The sequence below is a fragment of the Dendronephthya gigantea genome, unplaced genomic scaffold (assembly GCF_004324835.1).
Source record: "Dendronephthya gigantea isolate DGI-Jeju-01 unplaced genomic scaffold, DenGig_1.0 000255F, whole genome shotgun sequence".
In the NCBI taxonomy this organism is placed as follows: domain Eukaryota; kingdom Metazoa; phylum Cnidaria; class Anthozoa; order Malacalcyonacea; family Nephtheidae; genus Dendronephthya; species Dendronephthya gigantea.
The window spans coordinates 127,289-152,418 of record NW_021163265.1 but is presented as its reverse complement, the minus strand read 5'-3'; the positions used below and the strand labels follow the sequence as shown (position 1 = coordinate 152,418).

General features: G+C 35.5%; 1 protein-coding gene across 3 annotated transcripts; it reads right to left on the bottom strand.

Annotated features, from left to right (window-relative positions):
• Positions 1-2,976: 2,976 nt before the first annotated feature.
• On the bottom strand, positions 2,977-21,321 carry LOC114540920 (fibrillin-1-like). Of its 3 annotated transcripts, XM_028560916.1 has the most exons (25): positions 21,236-21,321; positions 20,342-20,403; positions 19,905-19,932; positions 19,154-19,222; positions 18,047-18,428; positions 17,394-17,782; positions 16,955-17,071; positions 16,278-16,394; positions 15,353-15,484; positions 14,831-14,946; positions 14,101-14,171; positions 13,527-13,714; positions 12,928-13,062; positions 12,672-12,794; positions 12,442-12,564; positions 12,187-12,309; positions 11,873-11,995; positions 11,256-11,378; positions 10,575-10,703; positions 9,070-9,185; positions 7,615-7,685; positions 5,165-5,364; positions 4,333-4,470; positions 3,727-3,847; positions 2,977-3,153 (listed from the first exon to the last, which is right to left on the bottom strand). In XM_028560916.1, the coding sequence occupies exons 4-25, from the start codon at positions 19,218-19,220 to the stop codon at positions 3,027-3,029; spliced, it is 3,231 nt and encodes a 1,076-aa protein (XP_028416717.1). In that variant the 5' UTR covers positions 19,221-19,222; positions 19,905-19,932; positions 20,342-20,403; positions 21,236-21,321; the 3' UTR covers positions 2,977-3,026. The 3 variants fall into 3 exon arrangements, with proteins under 3 accessions (XP_028416717.1, XP_028416718.1, XP_028416719.1); XM_028560917.1 differs by lacking the exon at positions 19,905-19,932; XM_028560918.1 differs by lacking the exons at positions 2,977-3,153; positions 3,727-3,847; positions 4,333-4,470; positions 7,615-7,685 and having other exon boundaries at positions 5,218-5,364.
• Between the last annotated feature and the right edge of the window lie 3,809 nt (positions 21,322-25,130).

Sequence of the window (25,130 nt, the reverse complement as noted above, 5' to 3'; positions counted from 1 at the left end):
TTTTGAAATCGATCGGAATAAGAACAAACGTGCCATGTTCTAAAAGAAGTGCTTAAAACATATGTTTTCGAAAACAGAACTTTCAACGACGAAAAGTAAATCTTGTATACGTCATTCACCTTAAGTAAGTCAATGTTTACGTTTAATTAATTAAGTAAGCAATCTGATTGGCTGAGGAATGTTTCAGCCTTAAAGCCTGTCGCCCACGATAGGTATAGACCTTTTTTATAATGACGTCAAACGCGAAAAGTCTGATGTAACACGAATATTGATTGCTGCTTTTTGTCTCTTCAACATTTCCACATTTTTCGAAAGGAAACATTATTCGAATCGTCCACGTATATAGCAATAATTACGAATCCACTTTACCACTTTCGGATAAAACAGACTTGATATAGACGCACGGATCTGCAGCGCTCTTCTTATAACCGTTAGCGAGTAGATAACCATCGATGGAATTATGCCAGCATCTTGCAGCTTGTTTAAAACAATGATGCTTTTCTTTATTTGCATACATAATCTGGCCAATCCTCATCAGTGAAACCATTTGGCTGCTTAAAATAGATGTTTTCTTCCAATTCCCCTTGTAGGAAAGCGGTCTTCACGCCCATCTGGTGAATTTCCCACTCACACACATTCGCGACTGCAAGCAATGATCTGATTGGATCGTAACGAGCAACAGGAGTAAAGACTTCTTCATAATCAGTTCCTTCTGATTGACAATACCATTGTGCAACTAATCACTAACAACAGCGAAGTTGTTACTCGAAGCACATTATATTTTCGTCACAAAAACCTTCTTCCTCAATGCGCGCTTGCGAAAGAGACCCGAATCCCGGTATCGTGAAAGACCAGAAAAAGCTTCGTCATCACCTTCATGGCTGCTATTTATAACGTCGATATTTGAACATGTTCTTCTATTTCCGTTGTGAAAGAGATCTGTTTACTCGAACTTGACTCATGAGAAATCTTGCAATAATTATTTGACTTTAAACGCACAAGTCTTGTAGTTCTTTTCCCTTTGTTGACTGCGTATTAACACGAATTTTACATGCCTTAATCGCTTGCAAAAATCCGCCATTTTGGCAAACTTCTATATTTAGAATTTATAATACACAACAAGAACAATAACCTGTTCCCAGTACAGCAAACAGCGACCGCGTTAGATGGCTCAGATGGTCATCCCATGTCACATATATCCGATATTCTAAAACTTAGAATTCTCAATATATGTGTGATTTAGAACATGCGGGACGGGTTGGTTGCAGTTGAGAGCTCTGGACTGCGGAATGCCCACGAGTTCGTTAGCTCACCTGATAGCTCTCGTGTGCGACGGGCTTTATTCCTTTACCCTGCTTGTGATTCTCTCGTCTCTCAATATGTTGCTTTTTTATCGATTTGCAATAATTTAATGGCTATGGTAACATTATTTGCCATTATTTTGGCCTGGCTAGGATATGCTTTGCAGAGAATTTTTTCTGTATTTAAATTATAAAATGGCTTGTACAACTCTCAACTTCGTGATCTAGTTTACAAATTAAATGTTTAATTTCTATGCTGGCTACAAACAATAAATTTCTAATTTCTATAAATTTCTCTACAGATAGACAACTGTATTTTTGTATTGTGTTTGAAAAAGGCAATAACTTCACGGTTAGAAAATTAAACGCGTTATTACTATATCTTCATTTCGGAAACATACAGAAAACTGTTAAATAAATTTATAAAATAAACAAACTTTGAGGGCATAACGAGGTTTGGAAGTTAGGGTGGATTTCAGCACAGTTAATAGAATGTACATGGTTTGGAGAGCAAATAAAACCACAATAGAACTCATTAACTATGTTGAGGTAGATTTATGCAAAAAATTGTTCCTTTCTCATCACATGTCTATTGTACTTTGCACAGATAAACCAATAGCAATCTTTTAATTAACATATTATTCAAGTCATGGCTGAGGAGCTGAGCAAGACGAATGCCATTGGTAAATTTGGCTAAAATACAATAGACACGTGACGAGAAAGGAACCATTTTTTGCATTAACCTGAACAATAACATACTTAATGAGTTGTATTGTACTTTTATTTAGTCTCCAAACCATGTACATTCTATTAACTGTGATTTCAGTCAACTAGCAGAGAAAGAGTTCCCAGTCAACAGCAAAAATAAATTAGTTCAGTTTGACCACAGTTAACAGAATGTACATGGTTTGGAGACTAAATAAAAGTACAATACAACTCATTAACTATGTTATTGTTCAGGTTAATGCAAAAAATGGTTCCTTTCTCGTCACGTGTCTATTGTATTTTAGCCAAATTTACCAATTGCATTCGCCTGCTCAGCTCCTCAGCCATGACTTGAATAATATGTTAATTAAAAGATTGCTATTGGTTTATCTGTGCAAAGTACAATAGACATGTGATGAGAAAAGAACATTTTTTTGCATAAATCTACCTCAACATAGTTAATGATTTCTATTGTGGTTTTATGTGCCCTCCAAACCATGTATATTTTTTTAACTGTGGTTTGACTGACCACATTTCAAAAGAAAACATGCAAATATTTTGCTAGCGAACCAATTTTTTGGAAAGTGGAAATCCAGCCTTAATGTAGAAAGTCGAATGCTAAATCGTGCTCATTCAGGTTCATTCTCGACGAATGATTCTTGTTAATTATTAATCAAAGATGGCAGAGATCTTCATTACGTTTAACCAAGCGCTTATCTAATATAAGCGCGACTATTTTATTAAAGTTAAGATCGTTGTGCAAATAATTATACAGCCTGACATCCTCCCGAACTGGACTGATGGATAAAAATCTGTTGGCAATTCTCAGTGGCGGATCTGGGGGTTTGCAGAATAAATTACAGAGCTTCGTTTTAAATTCAAAACACCTTAATAACAACGCTCTTGGTTATAGATTTGTAAACAACATTTTTACATTGAAATCTGCCAATGCGATTTCGATTTTAAGCTGTAGTAATTTATTCTGCACACCCCTAGATCCGCCACTGCCAATTCTTATAGTTACTCGTTTTCTTCATAATAGTTTTCCATGACAGGGCGTGTTCTGTATACTGGAGAAGTGACAGTATCTGGTGTGGAGTTCAATTCTGTCTTAAATTGCATTTGATGTTTTTTGGTGCACCTCATGCTAAAGACTACACGATTATTATCGGCTTTAGATTCATAATGCTGCCATAATGATTTTTTGGTTCATTTATTTTATTGAAAGTTTTCAAGGTTTAAAATAAAAAAATTGAATAGCCACATTGTAATTAAGTGCCTTAATGTCTTAGCAAAAAAAAATATATTGAAAAATTAAATTTAAATATGACTCTCTTGACGAAGAAAATTTGTATTTAGTTGAAACGCCAAATTTTTGTACATCGTCGCACAATTGTTAAGCCAAATTTAAAAGCTTACAGGTTCATCGACGCCAACGGAAGAAAATATTCCAATCGAAAAGAATGTGTACCACCTTTGGCAGGGCCGAAACTAGAACGACAATTGGGGAGTGTTTTTTTATATATTTAGTTCTGCCAGACGGATTTTTTTGTAAGCTATTTCATTTACAAAAGAAATCTGTCGGGCAGTCTGACTATATGAATTAATCCCCCTTCCCTCAATTATCGTTCTAGTTTCGTCCCTGACTTTTGGTTGAAGTCATAAATACGGTCTTGAAGGAAAGCAGACGAAAAAAAAAGTTTGAATTACATGACCTTACCAATATCCAGCAATAAAAGTAAGAATTACAGCGGTCGTAAGGCACACACAAATCCATACAAGGACCACAATCATCAGATTCCTGACGACATTAACGTCATCTTTTTTTACTGTATTGAACGCTTATAATAAAAGAAATAAGGTTAGTTAGTTATATTGCTGCAAATATTTTACGAAACTAGTATCAAAGTCTTGTACGAAAAGAAGTTAATATGTAAAGAAATGGCTCGTTTACAACGTTCAATGATTACGCATGCTAACAGCTTGATGAAAATACATATAATGGCGTGCAAAATGATGCGTGCTTGTGATTATTCTTGATGTACAACACTATATAAAAATTATGTTACCGATCTCCACATGCAAAGAATAGTTCGCTAGCGAAATATTTGCAGTTGTATACAAATATTCTTTTGAAATGTATTAATTAGCTAATTTTTACTTATTCTGTCAAAATTCAGTAAAAATAAGCAAATTTAAACAAGCCAAGCATGTATGTATATATTTATCATCCTTTTAGTTGGAATTCTGCTGTTTAACACATTATAATATTAACACAATTTTCAGACAGAAGAGAAGGCCGTGTAAGTATAAGATTTACACTTACATGATAAACAATCAGTGCCATTCTTGCGAAAAAATCCCTCAACACAGGCACAGTAATAACTGGTATTTGTGTTGATACATCTTGTGTTGTTCCCACAAACAGGTACATGGATATTTGCTAAAGAGCACTCGTCGTAATCTGAACGGACAAAGAAAATATTGTGTATAAAATGCTGCAAGCTGTTGAGTTGATTTCATACCCAATAAATGGTCTACAATTTATTATACATGCATTTTTTATGGATGCTTTTGGAGCAATAACTTTGCAGTTAAAGCAATATCTTTTCTTTGCCCAAGTTTAAGTACTAAAAATCGCTCTCATGCTATATCATAGACAATTATTGACGTATTAAAGCTCATTTTCTGGTGATTTAAAGTTCATCACCCCTGTATAAGAAACAAGAAGGAGTTTTGTTTTAAACTCAATCGGCACGATTTGTTTACTTTTCATGCAAAGCCAATCAGAATTGCTATATTTTAAATACTTCATGTGGCGAATAGTGTATCTTTGTACAGGAAGTAATCAAGATTTGTGCAATGGGTTTGGTTTACTGAAATTGGTTAACTGATTGATAAACTTGCTAATTGGTCTAAAAGGAAATTCCCCCTTGTTTATATAAGGTAGTTAAGTCACAGTTGAATACCCTCTATGTAATAGAGACCAGTGGCGTAGCCAGCCTGACGATTTTGTCCCGTTGCGTAAATTTCGAGTTATTTATGATTATTCATGTCTTTAGAAATCTATTGTTTTCACTGTCAGTGAATACCAAAATATTAGAATAGCGGGACAAATCGACAGGCTGGCTACGCTACTGATTGGAATTGCAGCTAACCTTTAAACGTAAAAAACTCTGCTATTTGAGGTTGCAATTGCGCGAGAGTTGTCTTCTCGCTAATCTTGAGGTCACTGCCAAGAAATGCGCCTCTGTTTGAAATATTCAATGCCATCGACATTTCCTGTTGTAATTTTTCACTACTCAGTCCTGTTGCGCTGTTGAATCCGGCAACGTAGTCTATACCAACAGATCCATTGCTGCAATGACAATGTATTAGACAAAGAATTAAACAAAGGCTAAAAAATGGAAGCATTCCGTAATTGAAGCCATCCGTACGCACGGTTGAGAAATATCTACTACCATTTCCATTCCTACATGTTTTCCTTAAGTTTTAAATTACAATTTTTGCATTATTTCTTCACATTAAGACCCTGTCTACACTAGTGCGTTTTCGTTTGAAAACGCATACATTTCGATGCGTTTAGGCCTTCCGTTCACACTAATACGCTCGAATACGCTCAGCGTATTCACCGAAAACGCATCGATTTGAATACGCTGTTGAAAGTGAATACAAATGAAAACGCATACATATCGTATTAGTGTGAACACTTGAATACGATACTTTTGAAAACGATTACATCACACGCATCGATTGCCACCAGTGATTGCCACTCTTAAGTCAGTTATCCGCGGCATAATTCTAACCAAACATGGCGGACGAGCACGATATGGAGTTTCTCATGCTTCTAGCAAACATAATTTTTTGTTTGTAGTTAAATGTTGCGTTGTATAACGCCATGATGGCTTCACACCGAAGACAAATAGCTGTCTCACGAACATACATTTTATCTGGGCCTCTCCAGGTCCAATCGAGCAAAAAATCGGTCTTGCAGACCAACTAGAAGATTTAGGTATTTAGGGATAAAAATTATAAAGGAAGTGTGTACTGCCGAGCATGCGCAAATTACCGTTTAACGTCAGACTACGATCCGATCATCGTATTCAAGCGTTTTAGTGTGAACAGTCGAATACGCTACGAAAACGGTAGTGTGAACGCGAATCGATCGAAGCGTTTTCGGTCTTGCGAAACCGCATACAAACGAAAACGCACTAGTGTAGACAGGCCCTAAAACCAAGGAACTGTTCACATGATCCCGGTTACCAGAAATTTAACGAAGCGTGAGATCATTTTCAGATACTCAATAACTATAAACATATCTTAATTTATCTCAATCACATGCTACTATTAGGATGACTACCAGAATCATGTTATTTGCTCATTTTTATTCTTCAAAGTCATAATTTTACTTCTCATTAAATCTCGGGTAACCGAGCTCATGCAAACAGAAAATGATACAAAACTGCATTGAACTGAAGCGTGTCGGCCCTAGACAATCTGGTAAAAAAAAAACTATAATGACTTTGAAACACAGGAATACGCCAATGTAGCTATGAGGCAGATACTAAAGTATGGTATAGTATGGCCTTAGTATCCAGGCAGATACTAAATGCTGGAAATGTCGAAGTCGTGTATTTTGAAAAGAGAAATTTCTTTCAGGAAACTAAAATGCTAATATTTGGAAGGCCTATAGGCAAACTTTGATGACGAATTCCCACAGATCAAAACGTCGAGATTTTTTTAATGCTTTATGCAGCATCTTAATACGGTATGAAAGAAAAGTATCAAACTTTTCTTTACTTTCTTTAGGTTCAGAGGTTAAAGTGAATAACTTAAATTGAATTTCCGCGTACTAAGAGTAGAAAGCACTCTCAAGCGTAATGCCTTGTTTCCTTTGAAACGCGCCAGTGTCGTGAACATGTCAGGGTTGATTCCATAGAGATTATAAAAAACACTAGAGGAGGCATTGGTATCGGAAATATCAGTCAACAAAGGGAGCGCGATAATGGAGGGCAAATTCAAGTCCCTGATGCTAAGCCAAGCGCTGATTGGCTAGATCAATGCCTCCTTAGCAACCATGTTAGCAACAATTCTAAAAAAATTATATTCGTTATTTTGGGCCGCTTTGCTGGTTTTTTAAGGAAAAACAGTGCTTTTTGAAACTGGTTTTACTAATTTAGACATTCTGAAACGATATTTTAGGCAAAAACATTTAGAAATAAAAAAAACTCGTTAAAAACGACTTATTTTGGCCTCGGACATCGTGAATGAGTGAACATCCGGGACTTGGATTTGCCCCCAATTAGCGCGCTCCCCAATTTCTCCTCGATGACTACTCTAATGTTATTTATAATCTCTATGGTTGCTTCTGTGTGTGCAGCCAACAATGACCGATTTGAATAAAAAAAGAAAGACAAATTTACGTCCTGAGTCTCCTGACTATTTCTCATTGGTGAAAAATGAAGATAATTTATTCACGACAATTTCAGGTGAACCTGGCTTGAGAGAGTCCAGTGACAGAAAAACTGGAATCACAACGTGCTCGTGTTGTCGAATAAAATGAATAAATAAAAATAATGTAAATAATTATGAAAATGTTAGGACTCACAATATTCGTGTAACGAAGGCTCCTTGGAATGTAAAGCGTAGTGTAGACGTCCTCATGAAAACACGTGTTAACTAAATTTAATATTCACTTTGTGAGTTACATGGTAAGTGAACGCAAATTATTTTTTGTTAAATAGTCACAGTAGCGTTATCCCAACGGTCGGGGGCCGGTTGTTCGAAAGACGTTTAGCTTAAATGGTGGATGAGCCAAAATTTATTGTATCTCATTCTTCTTGTGAGTGACTGAACCTGTATTTTATGCCTTGAATAATTTTGTGCTTCCATTGAAAATTTGCGGGTTTTGTACGTTATAATTATGCGCATACAACGCGAGTCGAATCTGGAAACTAGCAAATGTTTCGAATTTGTGATTGGCTAATTCTAAAATTTTGTTTCCCGTCAGCATAACTTAGCACTTTTTTAGAATATTTCAAACTTGGATCATCTTGAAAATCTGCAGAAAATTGACTCGTATAAAGCTGATTAAAAGGGGATTTAAAAGATGCTTTGGCAGAGAAAAAAGATTCAAATGGGTGGAAAAAAGGTACAAATTCGAATGGGTATAATATTTGTATTTTAAAGCATGAAAATTGGAAATTTAAGGTGGCTCGATACACTTTTATTATAGGAAGTCCTGGTTTCTAGAGTAGTGCGATCGCGCGGGACGTGCTACGTGTTTTTTGCGGGAACTTTGTCGCACGCCAGAGTTGCAAAAAAGCTGCGGGTACGCGGGTGACATCCGGAGGAAGGTTTGCTTTGAATGAAGTTTGTGAGGAAGGTTCAAAGTTGAACACTCTAATTGATCACATGCATGTACCAAAAAACCAAATATTTCGTTATGTTGGCTGCCATTTGACTCAGTGTCGTAACGTAATTTTGAGGAAAGTTTTCAAAACTTGAAATCCTACCGGAGGAAGGTTGAACTCTTTTTGCAACTCTGTCGCACGCGTGTTTTAAATGCCAATGGCTCGCGGGAAATTTAAAAAACAAAAATAAACAAAATGAAATCCTTTATACGGCTTTTCCGTCCTCTTCCTGTCAGTTTTTATTCTCTTTGTAATATTAAATATAATCGAAGTTTTTTGGTGATACTTAATTCTATTAGAACGAAAGGTTTATCAACTCTTCAGGAGCTTTTTAGTGAATCAGTACGCCAATTTTCCTCAGTATAAACAACATCGTAAACAACATTTGTAAACAAATTTTCGCTGAAGTGTTAAAACATTTTGTAGGCTGGACTTTTATAGCTGAATTCGATCGTTCGAGCTAGTTGTACTATATAGGTAGAGAATATTATTTATTCCACTCGAAGGCGATTATACAATATAGTTACGAGAACGAATGCTTTCACTACTTTTGAACAAAAACCAATGTTAATTGCTTTACATAGGCCCGGACATTTTGCATGCATTTATTTCTAGTTGGTACCTGTATTCATGTGAAAATAAATTCGTACCTCCTCAATGAATTCTTTCTCAAATTCGAAGAACTCCAAGCTTGTCAAATCATTGTAAGCCAGGATGAAATTACGATTTATAATCCGCATTCGACCTTGAATAGACGCTGCGATGTCTAGTAAAGATTCAGAAATAAAAAACGTAGCATATTTAAGGATGCAGTAAAGACAGTTACTTGTGTACAATCATGTAATTCGTCTAAGTTTTTTTTTATATAACTTCGAAACTTCAAAAATCGAGCACGCCGGTCATTGTCTACAACAATGGACCCAATGCTTACATCCTGACCATCTTCCATAAAAACGAAATTTCTGTATAGGAGACTGCAGATGTTCGGGCTTAGATAGTGGGGAAATTTAGCACGAGGACGTGCATGAGCGTCAAAGACGACGTGAAAATGACATGTCCGTATGTATAGTCCCACGACGTCATTTATTCGCCATTTTAACGTAGTTTTTGACGTTCACGTCCTCGTTTTAAATTTCCCTAATATTTTCGATGGGACAGAGAATGAATTGGCAAAAAATACCCTAGCCATGAGTGCCAATCGCCCGGCTTATCACTGATATTAGCAGAAATACCGCGACTCTTGGTAGAATTCAATAAAAACATGCCCAATTTTTCAAATTTAAACAAGACGCCGTTCTGGCGTTAACTCCGGCGCACGTGCCAGTCTTCAATATAGAGCTTCTGAACATAAACAATACAGTTCGCGTATTGTTTCGCATACATATTCGCATTTAGATGCCTTGCGAACCTAAATGTTCGATCGCGAAATTCAGAAGAACATCGCAGTATAGAAGTTCAATTGTTCAAAAATGTAAATAAACCGCATGATACATTCGCTTCGTCTTACACTTTGCCTTTGGAATTCGCGCTTATATAGTTGTATTAAATCTTCGATCCTGTGCAAACTACGCGACGTGTCAACGCGCCCATACACGACCACATCATCTTGTTAAACGGCAAAATAGCAGCGATATTATTAAAATAGGACCGGGTCTACATGTATTAAATATATTCTTACCCCAATTCAATCTAAACGTAATCGAACAGCATGAAAAGAACGGTTTATTTGTTCCTCTTGGAGGAATTGCCGTATCATGCGAGCGAAATCGAATCGCGCATTGGAAAATTAGCCAAAGCTGTGCACCACAAGTCTTGGGAGATAAGACTGGGACGTAGATAAATACGGTCACATACTTGTTTTAAATACTAGTATATTTCGCGCCATTACAGACTTGCGACGACGAAAAATAATAAAAAAAAAAAAAAAAAAAAAAAAACAAAAACAAAACAAAACCGGGGCGAATTTTCAACTCCGTCGCTGACGCCGGAGTAAAAAATTATCATTGTGAGATAACAATCATTGATTACCGAAAAATAAGGAGGCCAGAAAAATATTTCGAAAGGTTTTTTTCCTGTTAAGATCGATGGTTTTCCTCGGTATAAAACCACGGAATAGCTATCCGGAAACATATTATTATACAGTGTACATACATACCAACACATTTGTCATTAACAAACTGTTCTTTCGGACTTGTGCAGCGACACTTGTATGCTCCTGGATAATTGATACACGTTTGACCTTTATTGGTACACTTGGTTGGAGGATCAGAACACTCATTTATATCTAGAGAAATAAAACTTGATAATTAGTTCCAATCATTGAGAATATGATAAATTCATAAATCTTTATTTTTATAATGAAGAATACATAAAATGGTATTGAAGAAACTACTTTTTCCAGATATGTTATGTCAGTGACGGCCATCTTGGTTTTTGGTTTGGATGTGTTCATAGCAACTTATGGATTCAGTTAATATAATTCAAAGCCAAACCTTCATGCAGTTACATTTAGTCACTGCTAGTGCTACGTTTAGTTAACAATGCCATATTCAGTTAAGATTGTCTCTTTTTTAAACTCGTGTATAAACATACCTGACAGGGCCGAGACTACGACGATAATTGTTTATTCACATATTCAGTTCTGCCGCACGGATTTCTCTTTTTTAAGATATTGCACTTACAAAATGAATCCGTCGAGCAGAACAGAATAAATGTAATAAACAACATCCCCCCCAATTATTGTTCTAATTTCGGAACTAATACCAGAACATATAATTTTAAGTTATTAGTCCAAAGGCAATTGTTAGTAGCTGTAAGATACTACATACATGCCCACCTTCACAAAACTTTCCGTTGCCGGTATACCCAGAATTACATGTGCATTGAAAAGAACCTATTATATTTCCACATGTGGCAGCAGAATGACAAGACCCACTGTACTCCAAACACTCATCGACGTCTAGAAATAATAAGAAAATACCTAATTTGTAAATATCTATAATAAGCTACGGTCTCAACATAACCTAGATCTATTTTGAGAATAGCTTAACTTCCATTCTAATAAATGGGCTTTTCACCCTGGTAATTTATTACAAGACCTGATAGGACAAAATACATTCTACGAAGTGGTAGGAAATAAAACGTTGTAGCTAATTGCTGAACAATGGAGTCTTTCCCCAGTATTGTATTTTTTACAAAGGTTCACAGGCACGTTGACTTAAAAAATCGGGTATATGCCAGTTCACAAAAGGCACGCTCGGTTAAAGCACGTACTTTCATGTTTCATTTAAATAGTTCGTGATGAAAATGAATGGCAATAATTCTAAAATCAACTGTACTAAAACGCAATTCATGTAGTCGACGCCTGATTCCAGGTGTGCTAGACAATGACACATACTGCAATCCGCAATTAAAAGTTCAATTTTTAGCCTACATCAAAAACAGTGAACTGACCTTTACAATAAGTTCCATTTCCAGTGAAACCGATACTACATATGCAGTTAAAAGAGCCGTCATTATCAGTGCATGTTGCATTGCTGTGACAATTGTGATTCCCTTCTGCACATTCGTCAATATCTAAAACATTGAACCGCCAGCGAAGGCTCACTCGTCAAAAACCACGCTCGTTCAATAATAATGCATGTGTTTATAGTGACAAGACAAATAGTAATTTGAAAATCAGAAGATTAGGGACTTAGGGTTGTTAGCTGCATGGTCAAGGTATGGCTGGTGCAATAATACACGAATGAGAATAGATTCTAACATACCCTCGCAATAAGATCCATTTCCACGGTATCCCAAATTACAAGCACAATGGAAAGATCCTATGATATTTGTACATGTCGCGCTTCCATGGCAAACACTTTCGCTTTCAGAACACTCGTCCACATCTTAAAATTAGTGTAACTTAATTATTTTATAAACATGGTGGCAGCGCACCACTCCATTATTCTTTCATTCTTAAAAGGCAAAATGGAAGTGTACCGATAAGCAGTGGACTGTTTGAATCATAATTCACTAACCTTTACAGTGAGTTCCATTTCCTGTGAATCCAGAATCACAAATACAGTGAAACGAGCCATCATTATTTATGCACGTTGCATTATCGTGGCAATTGTGATCCTCATGAACACATTCATTCTTATCTAAAAAGGTGGTTCGCTTTACTTTTACCGTCCAAATCTCAACCGGGTTAAATAGTACTTTAATATAGTCATTGCGTTAAAATCGTGGTATGTGTGAAAAAAAAAACCTTGGCAATTAGTTCCATTTCCATGATACCCTGTCTTGCAAAAACACTTGAAAGAGCCATGATAATTAATGCAAATAGCATTTTTATGGCAATTGTGAGTTCTTCTATCACATTCGTCAATATCTTAAACGTAATTTGAATTACACCTTTAGTGTACAGATCATTGGTCTGGTATTTATGATGTGATAATTTGGTTAACAATTTCTTAGCTGCTTTTGAGGTCACGTCATCACATGTTATAATGTTAGCTACCTACCCATACAACCGGTATGATTTTTTTCAAACCCAGAATGGCAAACACAATCGTAGCTTGTGTCTGTGTTTATGCACGTTGCATTGAAACCACAGTCTGGCGTATGGATTTTATTTTGTGGATTGCATTCATCATAATCTGACATGTAAAAGAAAAAGAAATCAATGTATCCTGCCTGGTGTCCTAAAAACAGTACTCCTGTTTGATTGATAAGAACTTTGTAACCAGCGTTGCACTAAAATAAACTTAATTATATTGTATTATATAATAGGAACGTTAACTTAGATTTTGGTTTATTACAATTTTATTTTACCTAAAAATTCACGGAGATATTGGCGTTCAAAGTTAATAGCATTTTTATAATTATAGACATGTCCAAATTTTCCTCAGAAATGCAACGATCAATGCCGGAGTGCTTTTTTTGTACAGTAATTTTCTGATTTAAATTTTCGTGCAATACCACAAAAGCGTTTTACCTTTGTCAAACTTTCTCAAACTTTTTACTATTATTTAGGGAAAATGGCGATGTCATTACCGGTGTATTTGTAATATTGGTGATTTAATACGAACAACATTAATATTTACCTATTCACGCATTTTACCTTTAACAGTGAAAAGGCTTTTCACTTGAGTAATATTTGTGCTCTTGCTAATTTGAAGGTTTTTCCCAAGAAACGTGCCACTTCCTGTAACGTTGAAAGAACTGGCCAACTCTTCCCGAACATTTTCATTGTTTATTCCTTTTGTATCATTGAATGTTGCCAGATAATCGAAGCCAACGGAACCCGGACTTTGTGAATAAAAAAAACAACTTGACAATGCGATTCATATATATTGTTTTTTACAAACCTCTTTTCAACCTATTTCATTTTTAACTTAATAAGAATTGATAAAATTTAGCATGCAATCCTTCGAAATATTTAGACTTCTTCTCTTAATTGGTTATGCTCAAGATCAGCACTCAAAATTGGTGAAATCCAGATAATTAGAAACGTACATTTTACTCTTTAATTCAGTTTTCATTGTTTTATACGATGTAAATGACATTCTTACACACCATTAGGAAAACTACACCTGATTAACATAATTCGCGCAAACGCTAACGCCGGAAATGCACCATACGTGTTGACTTTAAGGAAAATAATAAAGAAAAGTTTGAGAAAGATGAACACTTACAATAATCGTAAAATTATGATTTCCTGGAAGATAAAACGTAGCTTCTCTGTCCTTGTGTACAAATTTGTCAGCTAAATAATTAATATCAAGTACAGTATCAAGCATCAAAGCTAACCTAAGGAAACACGTACATGGCATATATTTAACAATTATTCGCCAATTATTCAGCAATATTCATCGAGCCAGATGTGAATATAATTGTTTTAGTATAATTACAAAGGTGATTTTTTGAAAAATCAAATCTGTTGTAAAAAATACATGTTTTACAAACGTCAACAAATATCTCCATCGTTTCACAGTGATTCAAGTAAAACATTTTTTGCAAAATAAAGTTGAAAAGCGTTCTACATAGTAGTTTTTACTTTGAAAATAATTTTATGCCTAATTATTTCACATCTTTTATATGTATATTATTTTTGTCAAAATAACGCATTCCTTCATCTTTCACTTTGACAAAGACAACTCGCCGCCATTTCAAAAAATCCGCTTAGGTGATTATCGCGGAATAATCCGAGGTCTCTCGACCAATCAGAGGCAAGTGATTTCAATAATCACTTTTGCGATATTATATTCATATGATATTATAGCTGTATCTTAAAATTAGGTCTTAAAATTTTAGGCCCAATATTTATAATGGGACAATCGCTTCAGGTAGTACAGTAGCTTCAAGGTAATAGTGCGTGCCTAACATTATCACATTATTTATTCAAAACGTAAACGTCTTGCGTACCTGGATGATTAATTCTTGAGTAAAATCATAGTATTTCCTGCTTTGCTGATTATCGTAGGACGAATCGTATTTGAGATTTATAATTCGAAATTGACCTTCAATTGAAGCCTGAATATCTAAAAATAATACAAGGTTAGTTTCATACGAAATAAGTTTAGATTTACACGTTTAATTGCAACGCGATGATTTTTATTGTAGCACGTAGTATATAGTTGGCAAATGGCAATTCTAATTACATAGTAGATATGATTATAGTATCGTTATAACAGCGCACAATAGTCAAAGATTTGCCTATTTTCTGAGATGTCATTATTGGAACTGCATGATGGATGCTTCAGGAAATGAAAATAAATGCTCACACATCCCCATAAGTCTGTGGCAATGTCGTCAATATGCGTTGGTTTATCTGCAGTAGCGGTGAACACAGAGGCGAAATATTTTGTGCAACCCACTCAACTCCGGTGAATAATGATATAGCAAATGGCTGATGTTATAAACGACATTAAATCATTGAAGACCTACCGACACATTCGCCATCGATAATTTGTTGTCTTGGACTAATGCAGTGGCAACGATAGGCTCCTGGAAAATTGGTACACGATTGACCAGCACCTGTACATCTCTGTGATGGTCCAGTACATTCATCAATGTCGTCTGCAGAAAGAGAAACAAGATGTCCAATGATTTTTCATGTGGTATAGAATATGTTAAAACTTGATTGCCAAAAGAGGAATGTAGCGAGTAGGCATATTCGGCCAAACTATATATTGAAATTTTGTAACGCATAACAATTTTGTAAATATAACCCTGCAACTGAAAGTTTGTTCCTATACGTCATACATGTCAATGATTCGTTATTTTCTTCGTAATATTATATAAACGCTGTTTTGTCGGAACCAAGACGACCGGTTAGCACAATTTTAGATTAAGCACATGTCCAAGGAAAACTCGCAAATCGTATTATAAATTATATTAAACAATTCGATCTAGAATAAGAACAAATTAATACAAAGAATATTAATAAAAACATGCATATATAGTTCCGATCAAGTTCGCACGTGTGATCTAAATTACCCCTAATAATATTACATAAACAACAATTTAAATTCAATAGCTTACTTCTGTGGCGAGGTCCTCTAAGCATATACTTAATAATGGCGCAGGTTAGCTCGTCGTAGTCTCTCAAACAGATACTTCACATACATACATACATTTACACATTTTCCGTCTCGCTTGCTCTATTTTCCTATCTCACTAATTATGTGCTGGTGTTAAATGTTAATACATGCCCTATATGACGTCATGGTCAAAGTTCATGTCAAGCCTGCTCACATGTCCATCATGCCTAGAGAAGCTAGCGCTGTTGATCCAAACGCTCTATTCTTTGCTGACTTGTAATTAAATAGAACAAAGCATTATAATGCACAATACAAAACATCATACTAACCACATTCGGTTCCACTTCCCATATATCCCTCATTACAAGTACACTCATATGATCCGATATTATTCTCACAGGCAGCATTTGAAGAACAATAATTTTCGCCAGTACATTCATTAACGTCTTAAAATAGGATCACACAACTTATGGGTATAACGATCGACTGCTACGACTAACAAATGGACTATCAACAAAACCATTAGAGGAAATTAAACCAATCAATAACAGTATGTGCCTAAAATAACTAACAGAAAATCATGGCTTAAACAGGTAAAAAACATTAAAAAGTTCAGCTTTTTGCATTCGTTTGTTGCCATCAGGGGCCGCAGAAGGGACATGTCGCAGTGCCCGGAAGCTTTCGTCCAATTGGATAATACTTTTTTATGCTTTCTAAAGAGCGAAGTTATGCTATAGGTTGAAACAGAAATGTATTGTAAAGTCAGCCAATGAAATTTATTTTTGCGTGGAGCTGCGACCCTACACCGCAGAGTATCGTTATGTGGGGGGGGGGGGCAAATATTCATGTATTCATGTTAGAAGATCGTAAAAACAAAAGAAACTAATAATGCTGAACGTGAATATATTAATATTTGACCACCCCTCCCACTTTTAAAAAACAGAAAATGCACGAGAATTTGACCATTCCAATCAGTTAATGCTTTTCGGATGAAACTAAGACTTACCTGTACAATTTATTCCGTTTCCTTCGTAACCATTCCGACATTCACAAATGTACGAACCCACAATGTTTGTACAGTTTGCTTTTCGATCACATGGGTCATCCAGGCATTCATTGACATCTGTGGAAGTGAGAGGCACATGTGTTAAATTTGTTTTCAAAATGTTCATTTTTGTGTGGATGGCTAGTTTTATGTAATGTTCCAAAATACAACCTATGGGAATTCATATCTAAAATATGCTTTATATTTCAACCGCTGAAAGTAATCCGAGGAGATTGTATACAATCACATAATACAATGAAGATGATATAAACTACCATGCCACAAAATGGATAAGCTAAAAGAAAATCTTGTTCTCATAAGAAATTCATTTCAACTTTGCAAAATAAACTGAGATGCTAAAAAACAATTTGAAAAAGCGACTGACTCGTTTGTCACTTACCGGCCGCAATAACGATTCGTGTTGCTTCTGTCGAAAGCGAGATCTTAGCAGCCATTGTATCTGTCGATTTATCATATTTGAAAATTTGGGATGTTGTTGAATCGAGGACATAATAATACCCATTTCCATCTGCAATGTCCACAGTTGTGATGCCTCCTGATTGATCTGTTCCAATCTGTGAAGTCTGACCATCGTACGTTGTTTTCAATATCTTGTAATTTGAATCGGATGTAAAAAGAGCCCAATATACGGTTTTATTCACGGTATCAAGAACGAGATGAGTGCCTATTCCCGTGATACTATCGTGAAGAGTTTGATCAGTTCCATCTGCAAGACTGTACCGGATGAGATTTCGATTGTTCGTAAGATCAGTGGTGAAAAATATCGATCTAAATTTGGGAGAGTGACTTTAAGTGAATGGATGTTAGGCAGATATATTATATCCATCTAGTTTACGTGCTTACTGATCACTGCTTAAATGCTCACTGCTTTTGTACACAGTTAGAAATAGTTCATCAGAAAATTCATTATTTTTGTGATATTGAGATGCAGATTTGCCGTATTTCTTTAGATTTAGGTCTAATTGTACTACAACTGCGTTACCACAAAAGCAGAATACCTTTAAACAGCGTCGCACCATAACCTGTCCCTACCTGTTATAAGTGTCGACTCGCAAATCCCTGAAATCATTGTTTGGTGACACAGCAACATTTTGTAAGTTATTTCCGTTGTAATCAATCCATTTAAGGTTAAAATTATCATCCGTTAGGTAATAGATACTTTGATTCAATGCATCAACCGAAAATGGGCCAAAAACTGAAGGAACCGCAACAGTTTTTAAATCACTTGAATCCAAATATGAGTTGTACAGTTTAACATCTGCTCTATACCAAAGACGGTATTTTATTACGTCGTAACCAAGGCTCGCGCTTGGTGAAGACACAAAAGCTTTAGGTTTTCCACCATTAACGGGAATATACGAGATATGAGTGGCGTTTGAATAGAAGATATATTCAATTTCTGCTTCACTGTTACCTATATGGATGGGTTATTTGCATGATTTAGAAGAAAGAAGAATTTTAGGGGAAACATTGTTTGGAAACATTGTCAAAGAGTGTTTTCTTGCACAATAAAATATGAAACAAATCACGTCTTTTTTGACGTTTCTATCCGGAACCAAATTGATAAGGAAATAGGATAAATTCAAGCATATGCTCTACAAGTTTTTTAGGAACTTTCATAAAATTGTAATAATCAGTTTCACGAACTGCCAATTCATTTTCCGACAAAATCCGAGTAGATAACATATTTTTGCTGATTTACATATGAAATTTTTTTTTTACAAACTATTCTTACTCTTGGCATAGGGAAGTATTTAACCCATATCAAGCCTTTCGTTTCCTATAATTTGCGGGAAGCGGGATATCGAAGATTTTTTTAATAAGAGCATGAGAAAAGCCACCAAGTGCTGGTCAAACCGCACCAATGGCAATACATATATTTCGACAATGAAAAATGTCGGAATAATCAAGAAATTTTAGCTAACATGATGCTCGATCATGCTCAATGTTCTGTACATCACCAAGAAATAAAAATAGAGCTGCATTGACCGACTGCATTGATATGGATCAATCAAATAAACATAATTTTTACGATTAAATATTTCCACATCAGAACAATTGTTGAAATGTGGACTACGGGTTATGTATACCCAGTATGGAGGAAACTTTTTTACCTTTATCATATAATGTATACACTACCTTTTAGATGAGGCATTTGCCAACTTGCGAGGATAAGTAGAACAAAAACTCGGCTAATTTTGCCCATGTCTGTATAAGACAAACGGAAATTTATTAGTACAGGTATCAAGCGACGGTGTGTCATAATTTCTGCATATACTGTATAATTTAATTTAAGGACTTTTCTCCGACGTTTGGGTCACTAAGAGTCGAGAGATTTAAATATTTTTGAAACTAAAGGCCCGTTTACACTTGCGATTTTTGCTGCGATTTTATTATTGTGCGATTTTCCTCTTTTGACATCTGTGAACGAGTAATTAGTTACGGATGTTCTGATGTATAAGAGCTCTCACTTGAACAACAGCAACTAATTTACTTGTTCACATCCATGAAAAGAAGAAAATCGCAAATAAAATCGAAGCAAAAATCGCCGGCAAGCGTAAACGGGGATTAAAGGGATATAGCAAAAAAATTATTTCTGTTTTGTTGAAAAGGAGATTTATACTTCTTGCAGAGCCTTTTTACAAAATTTGTTTATCTTTCATACTTCGCAAGATATTAAGGGCGATCAAAAACATCGGATATCGAGATATATCCGCCATCTCTCACTACAAATCGTAGCTGCAAATTTATAAAAGGATGGCTCATTTATTTTATAGAATAAGCGGTAATTCTAATAAATCATAGCTTCAGGTTATTTGAAATACAAGGGCAAAAGATGACCCAAAATATGACCACATTATAATGCATTGTGTTACGATTTTTCCTATACCTTCTCATCTGCGATGATCTTTCAAAATCTACAATAAATATGTTCCGGCTTTAAGACACGTTATAGTGGGCGTAGAGTATTCAGTTTCCTGTATTACGCACTCCATGCTTGCAATTATACAAATCACACCCCCGCACATTCAGGTTAAGTCAGTTGTGCATAATTCATTAACCTAAAGGGGGTAAACAGTGCTCGTCTCTGGTTAAAATTTCAGTTATTTTTGTCCTGTTTAGCCTTTCTAATTGCAGAAAATTGCATACATTTTTTGTATAATTATTTTCATCGCGCCGTCAGTCCATGTAGCTTTCGGCCAGACAAAAATAATGTGGTATTTACCCGTATTTACCTTCATAAATCATGAAACTAACCGTTTAAATTGTGTAAACATTCTGGTAAACTACCAGGGGGTTTTTAGAATTCAACACTTTTCATCCTACCTCTGCCGATCTCTGCCTTACTTCCGTGGCTTGAAAACGGAGACGTCTATCTTGGTTATTTACTTTTCCCATTGATATACAAGTAAAAAAATTTACAGTAATAATATACATGCGTACATTACTTATATATAACGGGAGAAATAATATTTGCAGAAACATTGACCATGCATACGTTGAAAATAGGCGAGATTATTTAAAGCTCATTAAGAATAGTATGATCTGTAGAGTATTATTGTTAGCAAAGACCAAAGATCGCCCGATCAATGATAATCTTTCGTATATTAATTTTCATGTAAATTACAGCACTTAACGTCTGGTAGTTTCACATTTGACATCAACAATACGAACGATGATTTTAAGATTTCGCACGTGAAAATTAAATAACTCCTTTGCACATATAACACAAGGACAGAGTTACAGACAAACTAACATTTAACGGATTATCAAACAAATTAATGAGATGATAAGTCTTTAGGCATATATTGTTATATATAAATCAAGCCATCGTATACAAGTTATAATTGCAAATATTTCCCTCAAAAGGTCGCATGATTTCAACAAAATAATCTAAAATCATTCTTAATATTTTCTCGCAATCTTCTCCAGGATATAAAATCTGTTTCCGCAAACAATCCTAGTTATTATATTATAATAATATTATATAGATAAACGTTCCTGTATTTAAGACGATCATATATGTTTGGGTGAAGCTGTCGTAATGATTTTGCATTGCTAACGAAGGAGGAAGTAAATACTACACATAATATTGGTCTGGACTAGGATATTCTTTTAGGCAAATTCGGAACTAGTACAGATTCAATGAGCATCGAATAGGATGATACATGTACAGTCAACAAAATAACGATTGAAGTATGACTTGAAGCTGGAACTCACCTTCGCAAAGCTCGTGATATAGTTTCGATACGCTAGAATGTTTAAAGTATAAAAGAATATAAGCTTTTGAATTTTATGCATTGTATTAAGACCGATACGTCGAAACCCTGCTGGTCAAATTCATTCGCATTTGAATTTCGACGGGAATTGCTATAGCTTGACTGGCGTCCTTAGCATGTTGTATAGATGTGATATTATTGCATGAATTGCTCTCAATATTTTCCCGTTATTTAATATTGTTTAGTATTTGGCCTTTGATCCGTATAAAATTGTGGAAAATCGCAGACTCTGAGCTCTGAACTATTGTGTTGGTCAATATTCTCTTTTATATACAGGGTGTTTCAAAAAAAAACGCAACAACTTAACTGATATGCAAGAATATTAATATTGTTCGGGTTTGCACCATAGTTCAGCTAAAATGACTTTTAGCATTTGAAATAAAGGATTAGGAGCCATTTTCAATTCAATGGTTGCGTTTTTTTTGAGACATGCACCCTGTACAGGGTGAGTAAAAAAAACCTGACGCTTTTGAAATTCAAATTAGTCGGGAACTTATGGCTGGAATTTGACAATTCCCATTGCGTACAATCAACAAGACGTGGTTAATTAATGCGAAAGTGTTTAAAACAATTAACCAATCCCACGTTCTTTTTTATTACAGAGCTTAGAGTGCATTTTAACTCCCAAAGGGAACAAACTTTATGTTCTACTTAAATAATGGGTTCACTTGTTTGATAATTATGCTTCGTATACCCATAAGATATTTTAGGCAAATTCCGTCTCATTACAGCCGATTACAGACACATTGCAGCTAATTTAAATTTCACAGTTTTTTTTACTCACCCTGTATAGGTATAGACAAAGTATGTTGGACTAGGATATTCAGCTGTTTGCAGGTAATGAAATTAGCATGGTCCACATTTGATCTAATACAGTAGAACCACACAACTTGCAACGTGATCTATATATTTGAGATTGCAAAAAAAATTAAAAGGTCCATGATGGATTGTTGAGAAAGTCAGTCCACGGCATGCTATGCCTATGGCTCTGTCCACGAGGAAACACGCGAAAAGCTTTCCATTGACCATTATAAGGATGAGGCAGCTAGTATTTCGATATCTGTTGTCCAAACTTTATATCAAATGCCATTTCTGAATTTACTAAAATAGTCGTCTTGAGATTTAGTTGTAAACCCGATTCAATTTCCTTCATGTGAGATATAATCTTGCTCTTAAACTGTTTGAAGTACGTTTGTCCTCCAGTTACTGCAAATGATAAAACTCTAAATAAAGGATTACCATCACCCAGAATAGAATGGTTTGCTTTGTGTTCTTACACGATTCAATTTCCTTCATGTGAGATATAATCTTGCTCCTAAACTGTTTGAAGTACGTTTGTCCTCCAGTTACTGCAAATATTAAAACTCTAAACTAGAAATACATGCATGCAGCAACCCCTCGCCATTTCAAACGAAGCAAAATATTTCCTGAGCTAGCCAGACCTAACCTTCAATATTATGAAATGCCCTAAATGTAAAGCCGATAGCTGATGTTTCAAATATTTCGGAAACAAACACAGTCGTAAAGGTGAAGTGAAATCACCCGTTTTCCTGCTGCTTTCCGTTGCATTAAGTTATAGACTTTCACAGTTTAAGTGAGAGTTAATACTTCATTATAGCTAAACCTTCAAAACATCAAAACAGCCCAAATAATATAAATAACCAAGCAGTGAACGTCGAATGTTGTTTTTCGATTCTTAAATTCATGCAGTGATTGCAGTCGACTATATAAACCTTTAAAGTGATATTTGTTATATTAAAACACTGAATTACACTTTTAAGAACTTTTTTGGAAGTTAAAACGATGATGTAAAGCCTTAAATAGTCGGTCACGTCTTCGCAAAACCGAGCAAAACGACATACTGTACCAAGGTCATAAAATGTATTCGTACAGCAAACACGAAATAAACCTCGAAATAAACAAAATAGACTCCTACCATTTCAAGAATTATAATTGAGTTGTTCCTTTTCACCGCTAATCCCTCCAGTTCTGATAATATTTTAAACTCTTTCTATGGTTTTTTTTCTGTTATTTGATTCCACATCTCATATTTTGTTTTCGATACATTTTTTTAAAAAATAGTTTGCAAAATGACAGTTAAATTGCTGACGTTTTCACTGAAACACAAACGTTTCGTCTTAGCCAATCAGGAAGTTGCTGATTACCAGTCTACACTCGTTCGCATTTCGCGCATGCGCACAAGTACCATGACCATTGAACGTCCATGACATTTGGGCAACTTTGGATTCCGCTATGTTCTCCCGGGTCCCGGGTGTAATTCCTAATCTCCGGGCGGAATTAGTACCCTCGCACGGTGCTCCGCACCGGCTCGGGGATTAAGGGACTACCATCACCCAGAATAGAATGGTTTGCTTTGTGTTCTTACATGAATGGTGTCAATCAAAGAACATAAACATGTTAGGCCTAGTTAATACGTCGCATGTTGATCGCGGCCAGTGCAATTCAAACAATAAATAATGCGATGGTCAAACTTATTATAAAATAACATGTATATAACGCGGGTTCTGATTGGTTAAAGCCCGTGTAAAGGATCAGGTCATCCAAACACGGAAACCATTAAGTAATTGTATATTAAGCCTCATTATCATGTCATATCTATTGTTTGAATTGCATTCGACTCGACCAAAATGCGACGTATGAACTAGGCCTTATAGATTTCGTTTAAATACAGTTCTATATCTTAGCAGTTGAAGTGTGCCACACAAACACTAAAGTCCAAACGCGAGCCACAAACACGAACAATTATATTATAGGATAAATAATCGAGCAATAAAAATTTCACTAACTTAAAGTCTAAGAGACTACAACCTGAAATAGCTAAATATTGTTACATACACGTATTCCATTATTCATTTACATATAAAATGTTTGCATGTATGGCATATTATACTAAGGGGCTGTTTACATGCCCGGTTACCCGTGCTTAAGCGTGAGAGGACTTTGAGGTATTAAAATAAGTCTTTATGGCACCAAACAAAATTAAGTACATGCTATTGTTGCGGTGATTATACGACGACCAGGATCATGTTATCGGCTCATTTCAATACCTCAAAATCATCTCACGCTTCGTTGAATCTCGGGTAACTGGCCTCATGTAAACAGCCCCTAAATCTGGTTTTATCGAAATTTTATCGATGTCTAAGCACTCAAAGAAGACACGCAACACCCACACTAAACTCAGGGACAAGAAATCATAAACGCGCATAACAATTTGTATCCGACCGATTAACTAAGAAATGCATAAAATTTCAACATTTTCAGCATAAAATCAAGCTTACGCAGTCTACCGCCTGGAATTTGGCTATCAAATAGCCATAATGTATAGATATAGATATATATGAACAACTTACCTCACTGATCACAATGATTGCTTAGCGATTCTATATAGCAATCCAAATGTCTACAAGAAAGTAAGTAAGATATTATCTCTAGCAATTATAGTTAAAACTAGCAGAAAAATGTTCAACTGACATTCAAAAAGCTTCCCCATTTGTTAAATAGTTCTTACCTTGCTCGCTTCTTTTAAAAACTGAGCGGCTTATGAACAAAGCAACGAAGTAAATAAAGCACCTTCCACAATTTATTATACAATTTCCATAAGACAAATGAAAAAATTGGAAAAGTTCCCATGGAGACACTGCCACCTCAACAAAGCTTCTTGGGTCCAACACGCCAAGAATTCTGCATGGTTACCACAAAAGTACAGTGCATAGTTGCGCTTCTCAACTCCTAAATTAGACTTGCTGACTTGTCGCTCGCGCTTCAGGCTCGCTGCGCCAGCAATTAGGCTTAATGCAAATTAGGTCATATGTGTA

Excerpts from the sequence above, each read along its gene's own strand:
- LOC114540920 (XM_028560916.1), bottom strand. The coding sequence starts at position 19,220 with ATGGGCAAAATTAGCCGAGTTTTTGTTCTACTTATCCTCGCAAGTTGG. Across the intron at positions 11,996-12,186 it reads AAATGGATCTTATTGCGAGG|ATATTGACGAATGTGCAGAA; the intron begins GTATGTTAGAAT and ends TCAATGTTTTAG. Across the intron at positions 11,379-11,872 it reads AAATGGAACTTATTGTAAAG|ACGTCGATGAGTGTTTGGAG; the intron begins GTCAGTTCACTG and ends TATTATTTCTAG.